Source organism: Spinacia oleracea, chromosome 4, assembly GCF_020520425.1.
Source record: "Spinacia oleracea cultivar Varoflay chromosome 4, BTI_SOV_V1, whole genome shotgun sequence".
NCBI classification, from domain to species: Eukaryota; Viridiplantae; Streptophyta; class Magnoliopsida; order Caryophyllales; family Amaranthaceae; genus Spinacia; species Spinacia oleracea.
Genome location: NC_079490.1, coordinates 135452167 through 135473691, shown reverse-complemented (window position 1 = coordinate 135473691; position 21525 = coordinate 135452167). Strand labels below are relative to the sequence as shown.

General features: G+C 35.8%; 1 protein-coding gene across 1 annotated transcript; it reads right to left on the bottom strand.

The window, feature by feature from the left end:
* Window positions 1-9577: 9577 nt before the first annotated feature.
* Window positions 9578-21296, bottom strand: LOC110790594 (uncharacterized). Its single transcript, XM_021995378.2, has 10 exons — window positions 20870-21296; window positions 18409-18476; window positions 16966-16991; window positions 16233-16323; window positions 14173-14268; window positions 10953-11021; window positions 10697-10755; window positions 10474-10596; window positions 10181-10252; window positions 9578-10076 (listed from the first exon to the last, which is right to left on the bottom strand). Exons 1-10 carry the CDS (start codon window positions 20957-20959, stop codon window positions 10012-10014), a joined length of 759 nt encoding a protein of 252 aa, XP_021851070.1. The 5' UTR covers window positions 20960-21296; the 3' UTR covers window positions 9578-10011.
* Between the last annotated feature and the right edge of the window lie 229 nt (window positions 21297-21525).

The window sequence follows — 21525 nt, the reverse complement described above, 5'->3', positions numbered from 1 at the left end:
GGACTGGTCCTGACAGTCTATCTTGAATATATCGTCAAATTTGAAGGGACTCATCATTTAATACTAAACCAAGATTAAATGGAATATGAAAATACATTTCATATATGATAAATGTTCAACCCCAATGTTTTATAACCATGGGCCTCAAACCCATCTTCTAAAACAATTCATGGAATTCAAATCTATGCTTGATTTCCAGTGCTACAACGTGAGTGTTGCTTCTCACTTGTTGCATAGGTTTAGTTATCATGCTTTGCCAATCTTAATATCCTTTTCATCGAATGTTCTTCGAGATATGATGATAAGATCTTTTCGAGTTTGTTTATTATGTGATCTAGTCTTTCTTACTTCGATGGTGGTTTTACTCATTTTGCAATGAAGAACCATCAAGTTAGCAGACGTTTTTCTTGCTTCAAGAGTGGTTCTACGCATTTTTCAATGAAGAACCATCAAGCCAGCAGATAAGTGATCTACCCAAGTTCAGTGAAGAACTTTAAACACCCCTGTTTTATTGCTTCTTAGGCAATAATTACTTTTACTTCAACTGTATAGGTTGCTAGTGATGCTTTGTTTGGATTTACCTATCCAGGCAGTTCATAGATATGTGGAAGATTCTCCAACTATATCTTAGAACATAGAAATTATTATTTTAATTTCCCACGCAACAACTCATGGTCTCCAACCCATGTTGCCATTTTCAAAACACGATGCTCTATAGCTCGTCTTTATCAATGGTTAACTCCAAAGGGTCTTGCTTGATTCTTGATCTCAATCTAGTTGATCTTTACTTAGATCAATAGAGATTGGTATATGTTCGTCATGGCTAAAGTCACACGATACATTTTTGGCGATCCTCATATTATATCATACATGATAAATTATTTTGCAGAATAATTCCCAATTGAATTCTATTCATGTAACTTTAGCTCATTCAATTTCAGTAGATACTGAATCCAGCTAAATTCTTTGACATATAATATAGGTGAAGAATCTCATTAGATTCTTTGATGTTTTAACTTAGTAAATGCTTATACATAGTTCAAACATTCTTTACTTAGATTTATTCACATGGGTCGAATATCTCCAATGGAGACTTTCGTGTTTGATTTAGTAAATGCCATTACTTAATCCAAAACAATATCATAAGATCTTTGTAAATAGATCTTAATACCCAGTATGTACTAAGTTTCGCCATGGTCCATCATTGATGAATAATCTCAAATCTAAGTCATTAGCATTTGAATGTTATTTTACAATAGAGAGATATGTGTGTGATACACATAGGACCAATTAAGTTTTTATGTACTCCCACTAAACTTCTTATATATCTATAAGAATCATGTATATTTTATGAAACTAAAATACTTATTAGCTTCACTAAAATACAATTCCAATTCCCAATTGCTTGCTTAAATCTGTACTTAGATTTCCTAAGCTGGCATTCATTTCAAGCATTATTTGGATCCACAAATCCTATGACATGTACATAGTTTTCTTCCAACATTTGATTGAGGAATATGTTTTGTCATCCAATTGCCATATTGTACCAATATGCAATCATTGCTTGATTTATAGACTTGAGCATTACGATTATGCATGAGGTTTCAACACAATCCATGCCATGAATTTGCTTGTAACCTTTTAGCAACTAATCTAGCTTTGTGTTGTGAACACAATTTCATGTTTGATGGTTTTTATCCTTAAAACAGACTTGCAACCAATAGGTGTGAAACTATTCTTGCAAATCAACAAAATTTCAATTTTGTCATCAAAACATTGAGTATGTTTTATGGCCTTTAACCAATTAAACATATAGTCTATATATGGCCTCTAACCATTTTAGGGAATCTATATTTCGTCATAGCTTTCTTACAAGTCACAAACTCATTAATCTATATGATAATAGTTTGACTGCAAGTTGTAGGTTTCTTCACTATTTAATAGAAGAATCTCATAGTTTCATTGACCTGATCTCTATGTTTCTTCACTATCTAATAGAAGAATCTCATAGTTTCAGTGACTTGAATTCTATGCCTACTTGGGTATAGAACATCAAACAATAGAATATCAATAGCCACTTGAAAGTCCTTTGAATATTCTGTTCTCCTTGAAGCACTTGTAAAGTCTTCTAAGAGATGTCTATTCTTTAAAGCCACTTCTAAAGTCCTTAAAGAATAAGTTCGGTTTTTCTGAAGCACTTCGAAAAGCCTCCGGAATGTCCGTTTATGTTTGTTGTTCGCCTCGAAGACTTTCGAGGTCTATTTTCTCCCACTTGTCATTTTGGAAACGAATCTCCAAAAGGACATTATTTCGAGCAAACAAACATTATGTTCTCAAAAATTCGTGGTAGAAACAATACCCTTGTGTCTCATTTGAATAAATCACAATGAAACATATATCTAGACTTGGGCCTTAGTTTGTTGAATAACAAACACTAAGCTCCCACTGAGTTTTGCAACTCTCTAGATATTTTATGAAAAGTTATTCTGAAATTACTTTTCAATAGCTTTGACGAATTTGGTTTAGTTTGGTGGTAGTTGAGCATTTTGTTTTAGAAATTATAGGAAAAGTCTTTATGATCCATCATTGATCGAATCAAGTACTAATTGACTTTGATTATGACATATCTTATGGACCTAGATTGTGAAATTACAACACACAATCATTGATGATCATATTTGGTCTCAAGTAATCATCAACATGATCTAACCTAGATCTTTATGATTTCTTGCCAAGTGGATTTTATACTTCTGAATCTTTGAACTAGCCAAACAGATTCAACTTATATCACATTTGAGTAAATAAACCTATATTCACTCAAATCCATGTGAAATAATAAAGTCATAAAATCTTTCTTTAGCTTTGAACTCTATTGTCTAGGCGTTCTAACAATAGTTCATATCTTTTGTTACTTTCAACAAGTAAGACTAGTTGTCTTAAAATGATCTAGAAATCAATCAACTTTCAAAAGTCCATCAAAATAGAGCTTATGAATGTTAACTTGTTGATATGGTCTAAGCAACAATGCCAAAGATTAGTGGAACTCAAATCAAGGGGTTGATTTGAACCTAGTAAAGTTCTTTAAAGAGTTGTTTGTTTTAATCAAGCATATTGACTCAACCTGTAATTGACCATTTCATTCAAATAAACAAACAAACATTGTCTTTGTTTTTCTTGAATGTGAGTCTTTCTGTGTTTGAAGCAGAAATTTAGGTATGCTGATTATGGAACAAAATAGCCATTAAGTTCCAGCCTTTGAAAGGACTTAAAACAAACTTAGATGACCCTACAATTAATGTAGCAATGCCATGCTTCATTTCCCACTTGTAGGTCATTAGTGTATCCTAGCTTCCATTGTTTGAGTTATTACCGAAGTAAGAACCTCAAGCGGTATATGATACCAAGAAAGTTTGATTGCTAGGTCACTTCTCTTTAAACATAAATTTATAGGTAGAAACGGAATCGTAAATTCCTTTCATTTGTTCCTTGTTTTCCTATTTCTTGTACCCTTTCTTATAGTCTTAAGAATTGAATTCTTTAGTGTTGACTTTTATACTTTGTTAGACATGTCCAATGTCACCAACAAGGTTCTTTACCATTTTAATTTATGTTGAATATTTTGTTTCAACTAGATGATCTTACCAGAAGCTTCTAAAGTTCTCTAAGCATCGATCTATTCGAATGTCTAGGGACTAGACTCATTCGAGAATTAAATGGACAAAGATATTAGGTTGTTAACCATTGGTAAAGCTGAGCGTATTAAACTCAATGCTTTATGATCTCAAAACTACATTGTATTTTGAATTCACAAGCACCAATTGGTTTGCCATTCGATTTTGATATTCGAAAACAACCATAAAAGTCGCTATAAGAAACGTACATTTTAAATTGCTCACTTTCTCTCATTTCCGTGAATCGTTCTTGGATTCACTACCAATCGAGGAAATTTACTGTTACCTTTCTAAAAGGATTTATTGCAGTGCAAGATATTTAATTATAAACAATAATTAAAACATACATTGAAGCATGCAAAGTCTAAACATTTATCATGAATAATAACTTGAAAATCAAAGCAATCATGCAATTTCAACAAGTTATTAGCATTTTATTCGAATTTATTGTTCCGGCAGGTGTGAATAAAATGATTCCAAGATCCTAAAATCATTGAAGAACTAAGCACAGTTTGTCGACTTAATCCTAAAACATCTTAGGTAAGCAAAAGCCTTTTGCTAATAGTCTAGAAACTATTCTTGGTTGATAGGTACGTCTAAGAACTTATTAGGTAAACCTATCGATTTTGCCACGACATAAAAGGACTCCTTACTTATATCGTTGAGTTTCACCAAAACTAACATGTACTCACAATTATTTGTGTACCTTGCCCCTTTAGGACCAATAAGTAACACCTCGCTGAGCGAAAACTATTACTAGATTGATGTAAAGGATATCCAAGCAAGTGTATATTTTGGCATGGCACCTTTTAACTCAATTTTTAAGTTTGGAACTTAAGGCTCTTACTATGTTGGTTAGATTTTAAGTGAACTAAAATCCTTAATCATGCAACATAATCAAGCTTTTGATCTCATGCATTTTAAGACATATTTAAAAGCAATAAATAACTTAAAACATGCATAAGATATTTGTGATCTAGTATGGCCCGACTTCATCTTGAAGCTTTAACTTCAAAGTCCGTCTTGAAAATCTCCGTGGGAGGCACCATTTTCTTCAAATAGGATAAGCTATAACTAATTACAACTATTTGATGGTACGCAGACCATATTTGAATTGAAAAATAACTTTGGTTCTTTAGACCAATTACATTCAAATTAATGGTACGCAGACCATATTTTCTATCCTATTTGGGCCATACTAGTCACTTCATAACCTGCAAAACAGTACATATACAATATATACCATTCACCCATTCATTATCATGAATGGCCCACATAGCTGGTTAGTAAAACACATTATGCATCACGTAAACATTTGCAGCAATTAATCAAGGGCACCAATAATCTACCAATTATTCAGTCCTTATTAATTCTAATCAAGTTGTTTTAACCTTAAGGATTTGTAGACCTAATCAAGAGTTTATGACTAAAAAGCGCTCCCACTTAAACCAATAAATTCATATGCTTTACCAATTTTAAACATAAAAATGTATTTCTAGTCTAACCGGAAACATACAAATTTAATTAAAATTTAAAGCTCATATAAATTTATAATTGAATCCAAAAAGTTTAATTTAATTTCAGTCGCATTTAAATTAATTCATGATTTTAATTTTAGTAAAATAATTAGAATAAATAACATTTATTATAATTATAATATTCAAAATTAAAATCCAAGAAAATAATTTAAATTATTAATTTTAAAATTAATTAAAATTACGTGAACTGAAATTTTCAAATTAAACATTCAAAACGATTTAATCGTAACGCAAACACCCTACGCGTTGCACGCCCATGGGCCGCACGCACACAGCCATTGCTGGCCATGTGCGCGCAGCCCATGCGCTCGTCGCATAGCTGCTGCATCCCTATCGCAAGCCTCCGCACGCATTGGTGCTCGCTGCGCGCGCCAGCGCTCATCGCACGCGGGCTATCGCTCGCAGTGCGCGCGCGACATCGCTCGCTGGGCGCGCGACATCGCTCGCTGGGCGCGCGAGCCATCGCTCGCTGGGCGCGCGACATCGCTCGCTGGGCGGGCGACATCGCTCGCTGTGCGCGCGAGCAATGCTAGGCGCAGCGCTCGTGGCACGCGAGCTTGCGCTCGCTGCGCGCGAGGCTGCGCGCTCTTGTGCGAGGCAGCGCGCGTTGTGGCGCAGCTCGCTTGCTGCCCACACGCGACTGCCTTGGCTCGCCCTACGCCCATGCCCATTCGTCCATTGGTCGTGGCACACGACACAAGGCAGGGCTGCTGCCTTGTGCTCGTGCACTACGCCCTTGCTCATTGCATTCGTGCCGCATGGGCGACGAGCTCCCTTGCTCGTCGTCGCATGCCCGCATTATACAACACCCCTTAAGGGTAACACGAAGCGTCCATTGCTTCGTGCGTGCAAGTTATATGAACGAATCGCATAAAATTTTAAAATTTATATTTAAAATTAATGACAAATTAATAAATAATATTAATTTCATAATTTTAGGGCGAAAAATCGAAAATTTATTATCCAATTGATTTCCGATTGTTATGGATTCAAGTCTAGGTCATAAAAATTTAAATTTATCGTAAATTTACAAATTTTTATGGTGGTTTTTAATCATAGGTTTCTAATTAAATTACAATTAATTATGAAAATCAAATTAATTCTAAATTATTCTAATTTTCAACAAATTAATCATAATTACAAATTAGATTGCATAATTAACAAGACTAGGCATTCAAACTTGTTAAACATATGCAGTAGGTCAATCAAAAATTCAAGATTTATCAACAAGAATCGCAAATATTTAATTTAACATCTTAAATTTACGAAATTTTGCATTCGAAAAACTAAAACCTTCTAAAAGTCATAGTTAGGCTTCGAATTTGAGAATTCTGGGTTCGGCAGAAAAATACTATTTTTGTCAAAATTTTAGAATGCCTTTTACATGCGGAATTGACACAAAAATCACTCAATTCGGATGAGTAACGAAGAAACTGCCGAAAAACTGCGTACGTATAATTAAATAAACGCAATTTGCAATTAATTAACAATTACGAAAATTAATCACCCCTTTTAATTCTTGCAAATTTGTAATATTTAACCATGTTCATGCAATTTAGATTATGAAAATAATAAGGGGCTCGTGATACCACTGTTAGGTTATGATACATATGACAATTCATAAATCATGCGGAAAAACCATAAACCCAGGAAAACATATTATTTACACATAATCATTTAGCATAGATTAGATGCATACTCTTTGTTGCGTGCCTTCCCTAGCTGCGCCCGAACCGAACAAGAATAAGTCTTTAGGACTCCAAGTGTCGTCCCTCCGTAGATAGTCCACAGCACGTCCGGATCCGCCTTAAGATTGACCAACTAGAATCGCCCTTAAGGTACTATTATTTTCGGCACTTTATAGGCAAATGTGTGACTGAATTTTTCTCTCAAAAACTCACTTTGAATACTTTGAAACTTGTGTTATAAATTGTGAGCCCTAGCCTCATATTTATAGCGGTATGGAAAGGGAATCGAAATCCTATTCAGATACAAATTAATTAAACCTAGAATCCTACAAGAACTCTAATTTAATTAATTTATCAAATAGAATTAGGAATTTAATCATTAACCGAACTCTGCATGTTTTAGGAAACGTGCACGAACACAAACACTTGCACACACACGCACGGCAGCCACGATGGGCCCCATGCGTGCGCGCGAGCAGCAGCCCACTCAGCGCCCGCGCGCGCTGCGCGCTGCGCGTGCTGTGCGCGCTGTGCGCGCTGTGCGCTGCGCGCGCTGTGCGCTGCGCGCTGCGCGCAGCCTGCTGGGCCTGGCCTTGCGCTGGGCCTGGCGTGGCTGTTTGTGCGGCGCGCTTGGCTTGCTGGGCGATGGCCTGGCTTCGTGCTGGGCCTCGTCCGGCAGGCCTCGTCCGATGCTTATTCGTACGATGCGCTTCCGATTAAATTTTCCGATTCCGGAATTCATTTCCGATACGAACAATATTTAATATTTCCGATTCCGGAATTAATTTCCGTTTCGAACAAATATTTAATATTTCCGTTTCCGGAATTATTTTCCGATTCCGGTAATATTTCCGATTCTGACAATATTTCCGTTTCCGGCAATATTTCCGATTCTGGCAATATTTCCATTTCCGATAATATTTTCCGACACGTACCATGTTTCCGTTTCCGGCAACATCTACGACTTGGATAATATTTATATTTCCGATACGATCCATATTTCCGTTTCCGGCAATATCATCGTTTCTGGAGTATTCATTCCTTGCCTGTGACGATCTTAGCTCCCACTGAAACCAAGATCCGTCGGTTCCGAATATTCATAGATGGAGTATTTAATGCTATTAAATACTTGATCCGTTTACGTACTATTTGTGTGACCCTACGGGTTCAGTCAAGAGTAAGCTGTGGATTAATATCATTAATTCCACTTGAACTAAAGCGGCCTCTAGCTAGGCATTCAGCTCACTTGATCTCACTGAATTATTAACTTGTTAATTAATACTGAACCGCATTTATTAGACTTAATATAGAATACATACTTGGACCAAGGGCATTATTTCCTTCACACAGTTAGCCCGATTTTACTTAATATTGCTTGCAACACATCCGGGAGGGAAGAAGTAAGAAAATATGCTAAACCCGTCTTTTCCGACCCCCCTCACAGGAGGCTATGGCCCCCGCCAGTAGGGGTGGCAATGGATCGGAGGTGGATCGGGTGAAGCTTCAGCCGCCTCTATCCGTCAAGTTTTTATCTATCATCCAACCCATCCCATCACCCGGTTTACCCCATCCATCATCCGTGGATGAATCGGGCGGATCGGGTGATTAACGGGTGTAATTAAAAGTATCGTCAACTTCATTTATAATAACAATATAAAGTAATATGTGTTAGTATAGTAGACAATGAAGTATAAATTTGATACACCTATATTATTTTTTTATTTATTTTTTTTTGAGGGAATGATACATCTATATTATAGAATGCTAATAATAAAAAATTACAAGGCAATACACACAAAATTCTATTAATAATTAAGTAATTTTAACGGATGAATGGATGGATCTGATGATGGATCGGGTGACGTGTTGGATAAACCTCTACCCGAATCCGACTCGACCCATCAACTGATCCACCCGTCACCCATTTAACATCCGTGTTTTATCCGATTTTCATCCATATATTTGGTTCTGGTGGTTTGGATATCCGTCGGACTCTGATGAAATTGTCACCCCCACCTGCCGACCACCCCCTAATTTCCCTTATTTGGTTGAGGCATATTTTTGGAAATATTCTTGGAATTGACCATGCATACTAATAACTGTAATAAAGAACTGCATTATTCCCTGTCAAAAAAGAAAAATAAATAATCTCTATTCTACTCCACCTCCTAAATCCACATTTGGGAGGAATTGTCAACACTTCGAATTACTTGATTCTCAATATCTTTTGTAACCTTGATAGTCTCCTGATTTGTCTCACCTTCCTTTAACTACTTGGGCCTCAAGTAATGCAAATCTTGAGCCATTCTCATTTTTTCCGAGTAGGTATCCATACCAGATTTTAAACCCGTTTGAGCACCTTGTGTAGCTAATAACATATCAGTATTAGCAAACTTTTTTACTTTAACCGTAAGTGGGATAGAATGAAAACATTTAAGGAGCAGAAATGATAATGTCAAGTTTACATTACCCTTATTACAGAAGACATGGAACATTTTCCGACACTCATATTTTTTTGAGGGAATTTTTTCTGACACTCATATAACTTATCTTTACTTCTGAAGACCAGCAAGAGGGGAAATGAACTTCATAGTCAAGTGAGTGAGTCTTGGACAAATAATATAACCTGTATTTTTCGTTGTCCAGAAAAGGAGAGAAAAATAAAAAGAGCAAGCAGACAGGCAACAAATAATTTCTATATTTGCCTTCACATTTCTAAGTTTACAATCAGTATAAGTACGGAACTCTTTTCAATAAAGGAACTAACTGAGCAGTAGGAAGGGGCAGACAGATTAAAAGAATAAGCGGAATCACTACATTCACCATTTCGTTGATATGATCGATCCACCAGTCAACATTTCCCTTCCTCTGAATCCACTTTCGGTATTTTCCCATTGCCCAAAAAATTAAAGGTAAAAGAATCTGTAGCAATAGGATGGAGAAGGTAATGCCGTATAGGTTAAAAGTTACAAAAGCTCCCACGAATTAACCATCTGGAAAAATCTACATACTTCAAGTGAACATTCATAGCACCTCTTGTTCACAACATGTCCCTACTTTATCTATCTTTCCCAGCTCGTTGTACGTGCTTACTTGACATGTTCAGCCTCAAAATCATAGCCGCATACTGAAGTACAGGTTCATTATATATCTTGAGGGATTAAATCCACTAAGAATAACTGTAGAAGAAGCGAAATGGAACAACAATCAGACAAAATCATAGGAAACCAAATAATGAAGCTGATTTTTCGACTCTAATAAAACAACAGCATCGCATACTTACAAATAGGAGAAAGGATTAGAACAATGCCAATAGGATAGAGGAAAAAGGTTGTCCTCTCCAGAAATGGAAGCACTGCATTACAATGAAAGATTAGTCAAAAAGACAAAAATGTCTTAATATAAGCTTTATATCTACTCTAGAATGACAATGCTTTTCCATTAGCCTATCAACCAATGGTATCATTCGCATTCTGAATCATGATGCCATGAGGAATTAAGCAGCAGTTACAAACATGCTTTGTCCTAGTTCCACCAAATAAAAAGTTTCTAGGCCACAAAAGATGTTAGTCTTACCATCATAACCTAAAAAGTTTAGATAATGGTAGTATGACACAGCTACCATGAAGAGCAAATTTGATAACAGAACAGGTATGAATCCATGTGCCAGAAGAAGTGGTGACAAAAAGTAATGTATCACTGCGACCAAAAAATAAGTCCAGTAAAAATTCCAGTATGCAAGCGTTACAGATGTCCCCAACAACTGAAAACAAATTTCATGCAAACCTCTGAAACTTACCATATAGCAGAACAAACATCGGGAAGAATGAATTGCAGTGCACGTCAAATGCATACAACCTAGCATACCACATCTCGGTCAGGTCAAACGCAATACACAAGATTTAGAATGCAGGAAAGCACAACTAGGAATGGCTTTTATCCCATCAAAACTAAAGATTTAAAAAAAAAAAACTCATGATACCCAGTGCATACATGAACAAAGGCCAATATGATTGATATAATACTCTGCTGAAATAAAGAGAAGCCAAACTCACCATTCTACCCGCTGTTCAACCACATAACTATTAGGAGCCTCTTCTCTTAGGTAGTTATTTGTTAAAAACCTATATATTGAAGGGGGGAAACGCGTCAAGCAACATAATATAAGTACAAGACACTATTAGAAGATCCAGCGGATCACACGCACATTAAGAGATAAAAATAATCATCTAAGACACGTATTTGACTGTTGGTCACATTATTATGCCACTCTCTGTTCATAATATCCTTGATCAAGTACCAAAACATGAAACGGGCTCACAGTACAATTGTACATTGTATAGAACTCAAACAAAGAATTAACAGCAGACCCAGTTACCTATTCAACAGGTACCTTACAGGCTATAGACTAGGCAAATCAGCTATGTAGATGACGCAACTGCATTTCTGCAACTTTTGCGTTTTAAAAATTCATTGGCCAACCCGCCAATATGCGTCAAAGCACAATATATAGATCCCAAACAAAAATTGAGACAGAACCATTTATTCTACAGGTAACTCTGCAGGCTATGTAAATAATGAAATTGAACTTTGATTATTTGCAGTTTTCTCAATTTAAAGATCACTGGCTCACTGGCTAATTGGCAATAAGAGAAATAATAAAGGATACAAAATTTTTACCCCCTAAAAATATCGAAAAAAAAAATTTTGTACCCCCTGAAAAAACTTGTATTTTACCACCTAAAAAACCTAAAAGTTGTGTTTTACCACCTAAAAACGGAAAAATTGAAAAAACCGTTATGTGGAGCCCACAGTAACGGTAATACTTCAGATTTTTTCTCTTACTCGCACGATTTCACGTTTTTACTCCTTCTCTAGCTAGCTTCCGTGTTGTTGTGTTCATTCCTTCTCACGTTCTTTTCACAGTTTTCCTCCTATTAATTCACAAATATTGATAAAATTTCTCAAACTGATTAACTTTTCCAGCTTTGCAAAGGAGAATCAAGAGGTTCTTTAAGGTATGATTTATTTGTGTCAAAAATAATATCTCATCAATTTGTAATGAGTAATTGAAACGATGTTAATTGTGTTTATAAACCAATTTGTGTGTGTAATTGATTCGGCAACATGATGTATGTTCAATGACTAAAACTAACCCCCAAAATTGGAAATAACATTTAGGGTTCATAACAATTTTGAATTGGGGATTTCTTGAATGTGAATTGTTTTTTTCAAATTAAGGTTAGGAAATGCTAAATGAATTGATTATTAACTAATTAGGATCGTTTTTTTATGTCAATTGTAGGGGATAATGTCTGCTCTTAGTTTATCTCCTTCAAAATGGAGTACGGTCACAAATGGAGGACGATCAGGAGTTTTCAATTCCATCTTTAAGACCAGGAGATTCTACAGTGAAGAGCTTCTTGTGTGGGCCCTACTTCCAAATGCTGCTAAGTTTCCATCTTCCACGTTAAGGCAATAGAGGAAGTAGAAGCTTTTTCATCACAAGCAGTAGAAGCTTTTTCGTTGAGCTCGAGAGAACCATTCTCTGGTTCCTTTACTGAGTCGAGTTCATTTTCACAATATGATAATGTTGAGTATGAAAGCCAAGAACGAGCTCCTGATGACACACAACGGTTTCTTCCATTTTTCCGTTTTTAGGTGGTAAAACACAACTTTTAGTTTTTTATTAGGTGGTAAAATACAATTTTTATTTGGCAAATTTGCGAAAGACAACCTTTTATGACCACTTTTTTGCGAAAGACAACCTTTTATATTTTTTTTTGCGAAAACAGACCTAAAACTAAAAAAAATTTGCGAAAAAGACAACCTGAATGCATTTTCAGGCGTTGACCCACATTTTTCTGGTTTGACTTGGCATGTGCCGGTCACATGAGGCCTAATTTTCTTATTTCCACCCTTTTCCCTCATTTTTTCCTCCCATATCAAAGCTACTTCCTTAAAACCTAAAAAAAAGAACCTCTGGGAAGACAAAAAGAAGGTGAACGAACGCCATTAATGAAGCTCTGCAAACAACAAACTTCCATTGAATGTTGTAAGTCATTCAATTCCAAATGTCACTTTCTTCAACTACTTCAAATTATGTTTATTTTCCATTTTTAGGTAAAAAAATATGAACTTTTTGCACTCTTTTTGGGTAAAAACCCTAACTTTTCTTCATCAAAATTACACAAAATTAATGAACAAAACTTACCGAAATTAAGTTGTGGAGTGTCGAAAAGTGGTTAATTGAGAAGCAATTGAAGCAATTTCCTCAGAATGATTCAGCAACAAGATTGGGGGATTCGAAAATTTGGGGGAAGGAAGAACATAAAAGAAGAAAAATAAAGTTTGGGGGTTTTTTTAATTTTTGGTTCCAACTAAGTTTTAAGGGAGTGAAAGAGGGTGTACTTAGTAAAACCGGCCAAGTCAAACCGGAAAAATGTAGGTCAATGCCTGAAAATGCTTTCAGGTTGTATTTCGCAAATTTTATTTAGTTTTAGGTCTGTTTTCGCAAAAAAATTTATAAAAGGTTGTCTTTTGCAAAAAAGTGGTTATAAAAGGTTGTCTTTCGCAAATTTGCCTTTTATTTTTATATTTTTACTCCCAGCTTGCATAAAAAATAAAAATAAAACAACAAATTTTCGACTTTTTTAGATGGTAAAAAATAATTTTTCCAATAATAAATAGCTCACAGAATTACCATGGACCCATCAATAACAGGGTATACAGCATCTAGTTAACAAATGCCTTAGTTTAGATGAAAACCATAAACATTTTCAGTAAATACACGTACAGTCTAAGAAAATAAATAAAACCCACAAAGTAAAGGTGATGTTAACCAACGAAGATATTTGTAGATGTCATTTAGAGCACAGACCTACTAAAGAGAGCCCACCACTTAAACACCACAGACATCCTGAAATGGGCCTAGCATCACTTGCTCATCCAAATGAAAAGGGTACAGGAATCAGAAAATAGGTATTTTTTTTAGCAAAAAAGACATATTTATTACAAAGCCAAGATACTGAAAATCAACCAGTGCGCAGGCTTTCATTTATTTCCCCATCACTGTGGTGCTGCCAAGCACCCTAAGGTTCATTATCATGTAAATTCTAAAAAATTGCACACATGTTATTCATGATAGCTTAGCATGCAAGAGCTACCATACCATTTAATGAAGCAAACAACATAATCCTATTCAATATGGAAATAGAACATGAAGGGACTTCTTTTTTTGAGGGAAACTGAATTGAGGTGAGGCAGTGAACTCACCAGCAACAAGTTGCTAACACCGCTCCAGTTATGACGAAATGGAAAAGAAAAACTGAAAGAACTACATAAACAGCATGTCCTGCGCTATGATCATACCTGCATTCAATAACAATAAAAAGCAACGTCAAAAGTAGGTCACAGTTGTTGCATAAAAAAGGATTGGGTCATCAAATCGGAGAAAAATGGTGAGAGATGGAAAATAAGAGACAATGCATGCTTCAATTGGAACATTGATGCGGCTGTTCAAAAGGTTACACGAAATGGTTCCTTTAGCCCAATTTAAGTAACTATCTGAACCTGTATTATTGACTGTAAGTCAGTTAGGCAATAGAGAATACATGCTTTTTAGCTCCAACTGTGGCAGTGAATTATGGACAATCACGGAGGTAAAAGGCTGTAGAGGCAAAATGTTCTTTCCAAGAGCTTCATGGAACATTTGTCGCCAAGTTCACCGAAAAAATTATCAAATTTTCAGCAATTTAGCTTATGCATCTGAAATCTAAAATCTTACAAGATATTCAAGGCAAAATGTTCTTTCCAAGAGCTTCATGGAACATTTGTCGCCAAGTTCACCGAAAAAATTATCAAATTTTCAGCAATTTAGCTTATGCATCTGAAATCTAAAATCTTACAAGATATTCAATGTAGAATTTGTAGTGTCCTTAAAAACTATTTGTAGTTAGACCGGTTAGGATTTAGCAGTACTTTTCCCCTCTCTCTATTAGACTATTTTAGATATTTTTAATACAAGATACCAACCCTGGTAAAGAGATCCTTGCCTAAGTTTCACAATGTATCATGTTTCCCACCACCAACCAGCGAAGGAGGATCACTAAATTGTCTCCTGAAGTGAGATCCCCTTTTTGCAGGAGACAGTACAGTTGCGGATACAAGGTAACTAGACCTTCAAACAAAGAGAGACGTATTTTTCTGCATAATCCTCTTCTTAGTACGGCCCTCGTTAGACAGATGGATAGCAAAATCAAACTTCGTACAATTTAACACCTGAGTTCTGTTTTAAAAAAGTGAAGCCAATGCAAAATACCCATTTCTTCAGAAAGAGTCATTATAAGTTAAGACTATGTTAGTTAGCTCCTTCTATGACTACATTCTGCAAACATTAGGGGGGAAAGAAACGAGAGAGATTTTTCTAGATAGCCCTGAAGATTGACAGGAAAAGACCCAAACATACCAGTGAAATAAAAAACTAACATAGGTTTGGTAAGAAAGATTATCAACATTTCTCTATTAACCCTTCACAAGAATGGTCAGCTTTGGAAGCTAGAAAAGGATTTTGTTTTTCTTGGGATTTCCATGTACCATCTCTCCTATTGTTAGGAGAGTAAACACATAGGCAAGTTCTGCCTTGGAAGCACAAATGACACAGAAAACTCATATTCATATCTTTCTAAAAAAATTAATTAAGAAGAGGAATATCCGAATATGGTCTTTAAAAAGTCAAATATCCTATCAAGTCCACCATAATTCTTCAAGGCCAATGAAATCAATTGTCCCTCAAATTTGTGCATCTTGGTGCCAACCTTGTCTTTACCATGTTGAATGAGCAGATAGGGTGTTTTATCCAAGAACATGAACAACGTAAGGCATTAGGATAGAGAAATCAGGTACTGAAATCCTACTAGTTATTCTACATGCAATGTTTTTACCAAAAGTTAACTACATAATAAACATAGCGCGTATATTCTACTTTTGAAAGCTAAAATGGACTTGTCAATTTTCGTAGGACTACTACAATTGTGTGGCATAAAATGACTAAAAAGCATAAGACAAGTACTCCCTCACTCCATTATTGTTTGCACAATTTGTTTTTTAGAGGTCTCCAAAAACCATGCTTGACCATTAATATCATTACTTGTCTATTAGTAAAAAAAAATATAAAAATTAAGTAAATAGATGAATCTAACAAGATCTTGTATACCTGTTTTTCCTTGTATATCAATGATTCAATGGTAATTCACGGTCTAAATTGATGACTTTGACTCCAAAAAAGGAAATGGAGCAAACAACAGGGACAGAGGGAGTAGAAGTTGGAGACTTACGCAGCACAAAAAGCCAAAGCCGAAACTGCTAAGAGGAGGCTGCAGATAACAACAAAAGCAGGATCATCACGAGCCCATTGGTTTTTGGTTTCTGAAAGAACGAGAAAAGGCAATTAGACATTTATTTTGCAGTAATCAACCTTACATTCCAGAAGTTTAATTGCCATTTGGACACAAAACATAATGTTTTAATTTCAATTTTAACAAGAAAAGTGGACATGATCCTTCACAACTCACAGATTAGTGTTTCATACTCATACCAGGTTAAGATGGACTGGCAAATGTATACGCCAAAAGAGTAGGTTTTGCAGAAAGCCTAGAAAAGTCCAGTTAATACAACAGGACTTTCTGACAAAAAGAATCTAGACAAATTATCAGGAAACAAGACATACATCCCCAAAGTATTACAGATTCAAAGTATTCAAGTAAACTATGACACTGAAAATAATATGAGTCCCAACAATAAACACCGCATCCCATAATACAAAGGCATGCTAACACTTGTTGCTCAGCCAAAAGTCATGGCCCAATCATCCAAAAAAATAAGGATGTGAAAAGATATTGCCCCTGTCCTCAATTAGAAAACTACTAGTTACAAACTACACCAAAGAAAACATTCCTGCAACAATCTCGAAAAATCAGAAATCAAAATCAGCAGAATCGTACAGTTAATTATCAACACAACTAATCTTGTTGCAGTTACTTGAGAACATGACAAAGGAAGAAAGCTTACGTTTGTGGTACTTGGTGTGCTGATAGCTGCATAATTGAACCATTTGACATGTCAAAGAAAAAACACACGATTAGACAATAGTCAGAATGCATCCCTAAAACCAGTACATCCAGGATTAGACAATAGTCAGAATGCATCCCTAAAACCAGTACATCCGGTAATATGCTGACGTTCTTAATTCTAAATAGGAAAATAGAAGGGGGAAAAAAAAGCAAATTCAGTTGAATTTAAAATAATAACAGAATTTGATGAGAGTGCAAGAAGATTGTAGGCGGCTCTTTTTAGCCAAACTTCTGACCCCCGATAAAGTAGAAAGTGAATTAAAGATTCTCCTAGTCATAGTCATAGTCATAGAGATTAATACACATGTTATCTCTTCAAAGATGATTGACGTAATATAATAATACATCAATGGATATGGTATACAGGTGTCGTATCACTCCTATGTAAGGAAAAAAGCTTCACAAAGAGCATTCTAATTGTAATTTCTTTTCAACCACAAGACAATCATGCTCCTGGCAGTCCTATGTCACGAATCACCTGTCTATTCTCATTCCTACAACTACCAAGTGATCCTCAAATTAAAATAAAATAAAATAAAAATTGTCTTATCTCCAAATCAAATTAGAAGTTGACGAATTCATGTAACTGAAACCCCCCAATAGATAAAGCCATGGTCAAGTTGCTCTGTGCTACTCGTAGTTTTAAATATTCACCCAAGGGAAACCCAATAGACCAAAGACATAGCATTTTCTTTTGCTGGATGGATACTAGTTCAAATGGCCATCATCAGTTATCACAAAGATAAATACCCTAATCTAGTACAGACTATACAGCTACCGTGAAATCACGTCTCCTAAATCAAAAATAGTTAACTACTATTGTTCAGCAATTCACCATATCAGACATTCAATTCGCATGAAAAAACAAGCAGTGACCCTTGATGTTCCCACCCCACCGACCTGAAAGGTATGATATACACTGATGTTACCCCAAAAAACTAAGCAAACAGGAAATTTCTGATTGCATTTCCAGCTCTGTTTCATTTTCCTTCACGAGTAAAATCACTAACATGCCATCGATTCATGACGAGTCTAGTTCTCTGCTTAGCTTAATTCTATAAATAAAAGGACAATTTACTCTCTTTACAGCTCACACCCTGCAATCACAACTTATTCCCATACACTTCCTAAATTTATAGGAGACACGCACATGCTCCCAAAAAAAGGTGAACCAAAGGGCATTTATATATATGCCTTCTTGAGCAAGCAAAAGCATAAAACTTTTGGCTAGAATAATAGGCCTCATAACAACATTTGAAAGGGAAATAAAAAACCTCTGGGCCTGTTCCTCCTCACACAATTCTTATCAGAAACTAGAATCCAACATCATCAATGCAAAAAATTATACCAACAAAACTATAGTAGAGTTCAGATTACTTACACTACTTTCGGTGAGGTACAGAGATGAAGCATTTGCCAGAAGGTGTATTCAACATCCATTTGTTGCCACTGTAAACAATCAACAGAATAAAGGAAACATTTGATGAGCTGAGCTTATACCTTTTCAACCCCCTTCCCCTGGATAATATAAAAATGTGCAGACAAACAATATCCAAAAAACTTTCATGGAATGTGAAAAACAACATTACTTCAACAACGATAAGAATGCCACGTAAGAACTTGAAGTTTTTGAACCATCCATACTTATTGACGGGCAAGCAACACTATGCATTAATAGAACATGACAGTGATTTAGTGCATCAATATCAAAATTAAAGATACTGGACAAGTATACTGCCAATATGGAATAAAATAAATCTGTCAAGATTAAAAAATTTAAACAATCTTTCCTCACATGAAAACGAGGAAACCACTTCCCTCCTACAAGAGGTTCAACTAACAAACAACACAGCAATCCTACAAGGCTACAACTCCATCTACTGTCTTCAACCTGACCTCAGTAGATCCTATTTGATTCTTCATGAATGATGAAATCAGGATAAGAAAACCTTATGACCACCAATGGATTTTGCTAATAATCAAATTCAAAAACCAGAACAGAAGAACCACCCCACCCCACCCTCCTGAGTAAAAGAAATTGTTGGAGTACAAAAAAGAACTTGTGAGAGAACCTACTATCCTAGGCGAAAGCTACAAAAGATTATGACTGTGGCGGCCCATTTCAACTTGAACTTCAATAACACATTAAAACCTTCACCCTATTTAGCTATGCTTCCTCACATAATTTTTGAACAATTACTTTGTAGATACTTGAACTCATTTCCACCGCAAAATATTATTCTGCACTTTTACAAGCCACTTCATCCAAGCTTCAAGAGTAATGCTTGATGCAAATCTCTTTTTACCATTAGTCTTTCGAATCATAAAATAAGACAAAAGTTGAGATAAACATTCTATATTACCAGCATAAGCCATATTCATCTCAAGCTGTCAAGCATCCCTTTAATCCTCTCTCCTCGGATCCCTACAATTTGCATCCACAATCCTTCAATGAAAAGTCATGATCCTGATTGAACTCGTGGAGACATGGTAGCCCCTCAATATGTTTTAGGTTTAATCATCAACCTAATAAATAAGTTCATACTTTGAAATACGAAGTATGTAAGAGTCCCACCATCAAAAGTTGCTAACACCATCTCCAAAAATAACTCACCCTTGACAGCTCTACACCGCGTCGTCATTGTTGTTCCAGGAGCCTTCTATAACTTTCTATTTCCAATCACTAGAATCGCCAAAGTTATTTTCTGATGAGATGTATGTCTGTATCTAATTATCTATCACAGGATTCTCAGGTGCGGTTAACAATACTGGCATCGCCCAGGCATGGTTTAGTGCAATGGTGCATAAAGAGCTGCAGTTGATGCAGTGTGAATTATGAACAAGTCATAAAGCCCAAATTGTATTTGTTGACCGATACATAACAGCTTTTTATGACTCCGGGAAATCATTTCCACGAGTTGGAAGATATGATGATTATTGCATTATCGTCGGATATATAAATCGTGGTTTCTATCAAGATGATCAAGCATCAGTCTTTGTCCACAACTCCACACTAATGGAAGGCTCCTTTTCTATCCGAATAAAAAATACTTGAATTCCGAAAAGCCACAACCCAATGTTCACTGCGTCGTGATGGCTGGTCGTCTCAAACTAATTCCCGTATAAAGAACTTAAATCCACCTCAAATAAAAATATTTCATAAGCAGAAAACAAATTGTATACCATCAACTCTTCAATTATCCACAACTCCACAGAGTGCCAAACGGCCCAATCCCTTGCTCCCGTTTCCTTAGCCTCTATAGAAACCTCACACTGAAGAAGATACAGCCCAATACCACCAAACAAGAGTAGTTCTAAACCTATCGTATCCTTGCAATAATCCAATTGATTTACACAATTCATATTAGGTGAATAAGATATCTTGGATCACCAGTCATCACAGAATGTGGAGCTGTGGCGCACTTCAGAAGTGAAAGGATAAGACAATACCATAAAATTTAAGAACAAGTCGTGTCTTAGGTTCACTATTAAATCATTATCAAGTTCGCCCGTAATATTTCCTATTGAAATTGGCAGTTTACCACAATTTTGTCAGATCCACAGAGAAGGATGCGAACAAAGCAAACTAATTACATCAATTAACAACCCATGAACACATAGAATCAACATAGTTCAATGTAAATTACTGAAAATTAGATCAGCAACAAAATAAAAACCCTCAAATGAGCAAGTTGAATAGCTAGAATCAGGAAACCTGCATACATTTCTTAAAATTTACTGTGAAAATAAGATAAATCCAGATCAATAACAATTGACAGGCGAAATTTCAAAGCCATTGAAAAATTAATCAAAATAACAGAGAGATTGAAAGAAATAATTGCCTTGATAATTCGACGGAGATAATGAGGGAAAACGGGATTAGGTTGCCGAGAAGTGGACGCCGAACGCCCTTTTGACGTTGTCGGCAACATTTTCGATCGATCTCAGGATCTCTTCTTCGGCGCTTTCTCTCTCTTTCACTTTCTCTCTCTAGGAATTACTGGGGAGAAAAAAGAGTGTCGAAATGGGATCAGTTGTAGTCGCAAAGGAGGTGGTAGATGAAGAAGAAGAGCTTCATCTAAGCGTCGCTAATGGATGACTTTCTCTCTCCTCTCTTGTTTGTGTACTCCATTGATGCTCCTTCTCTTTTGCTGTTTTTTTTGCTTAAACTCCACCCTTCCAGAAGATTTGATTACGAATTACTAACTTGTCTAATTTTAGGGATTTTTGCTAATTTTTTGAATTAGGCTTGTAGCTCACTTTCAAAACAAAGTGTTCATTGTAGACTTGTATTTTGTAAGTATTAGAAAACGGAGTATTAGATAGTTAAGAGCATCCACAATGGTAAGCTAATTTGACAATTAGCTTATTATGTCACATAAGATTTCAAGTTATTTTATTGTCTAGCTAATTTGTGCCCCAATGGCTAGCAACTAGCTTGTTATTTAAATTTATTCCACTTATCCACTTGTCAATTAATTATTTGGCAATTTTGAGA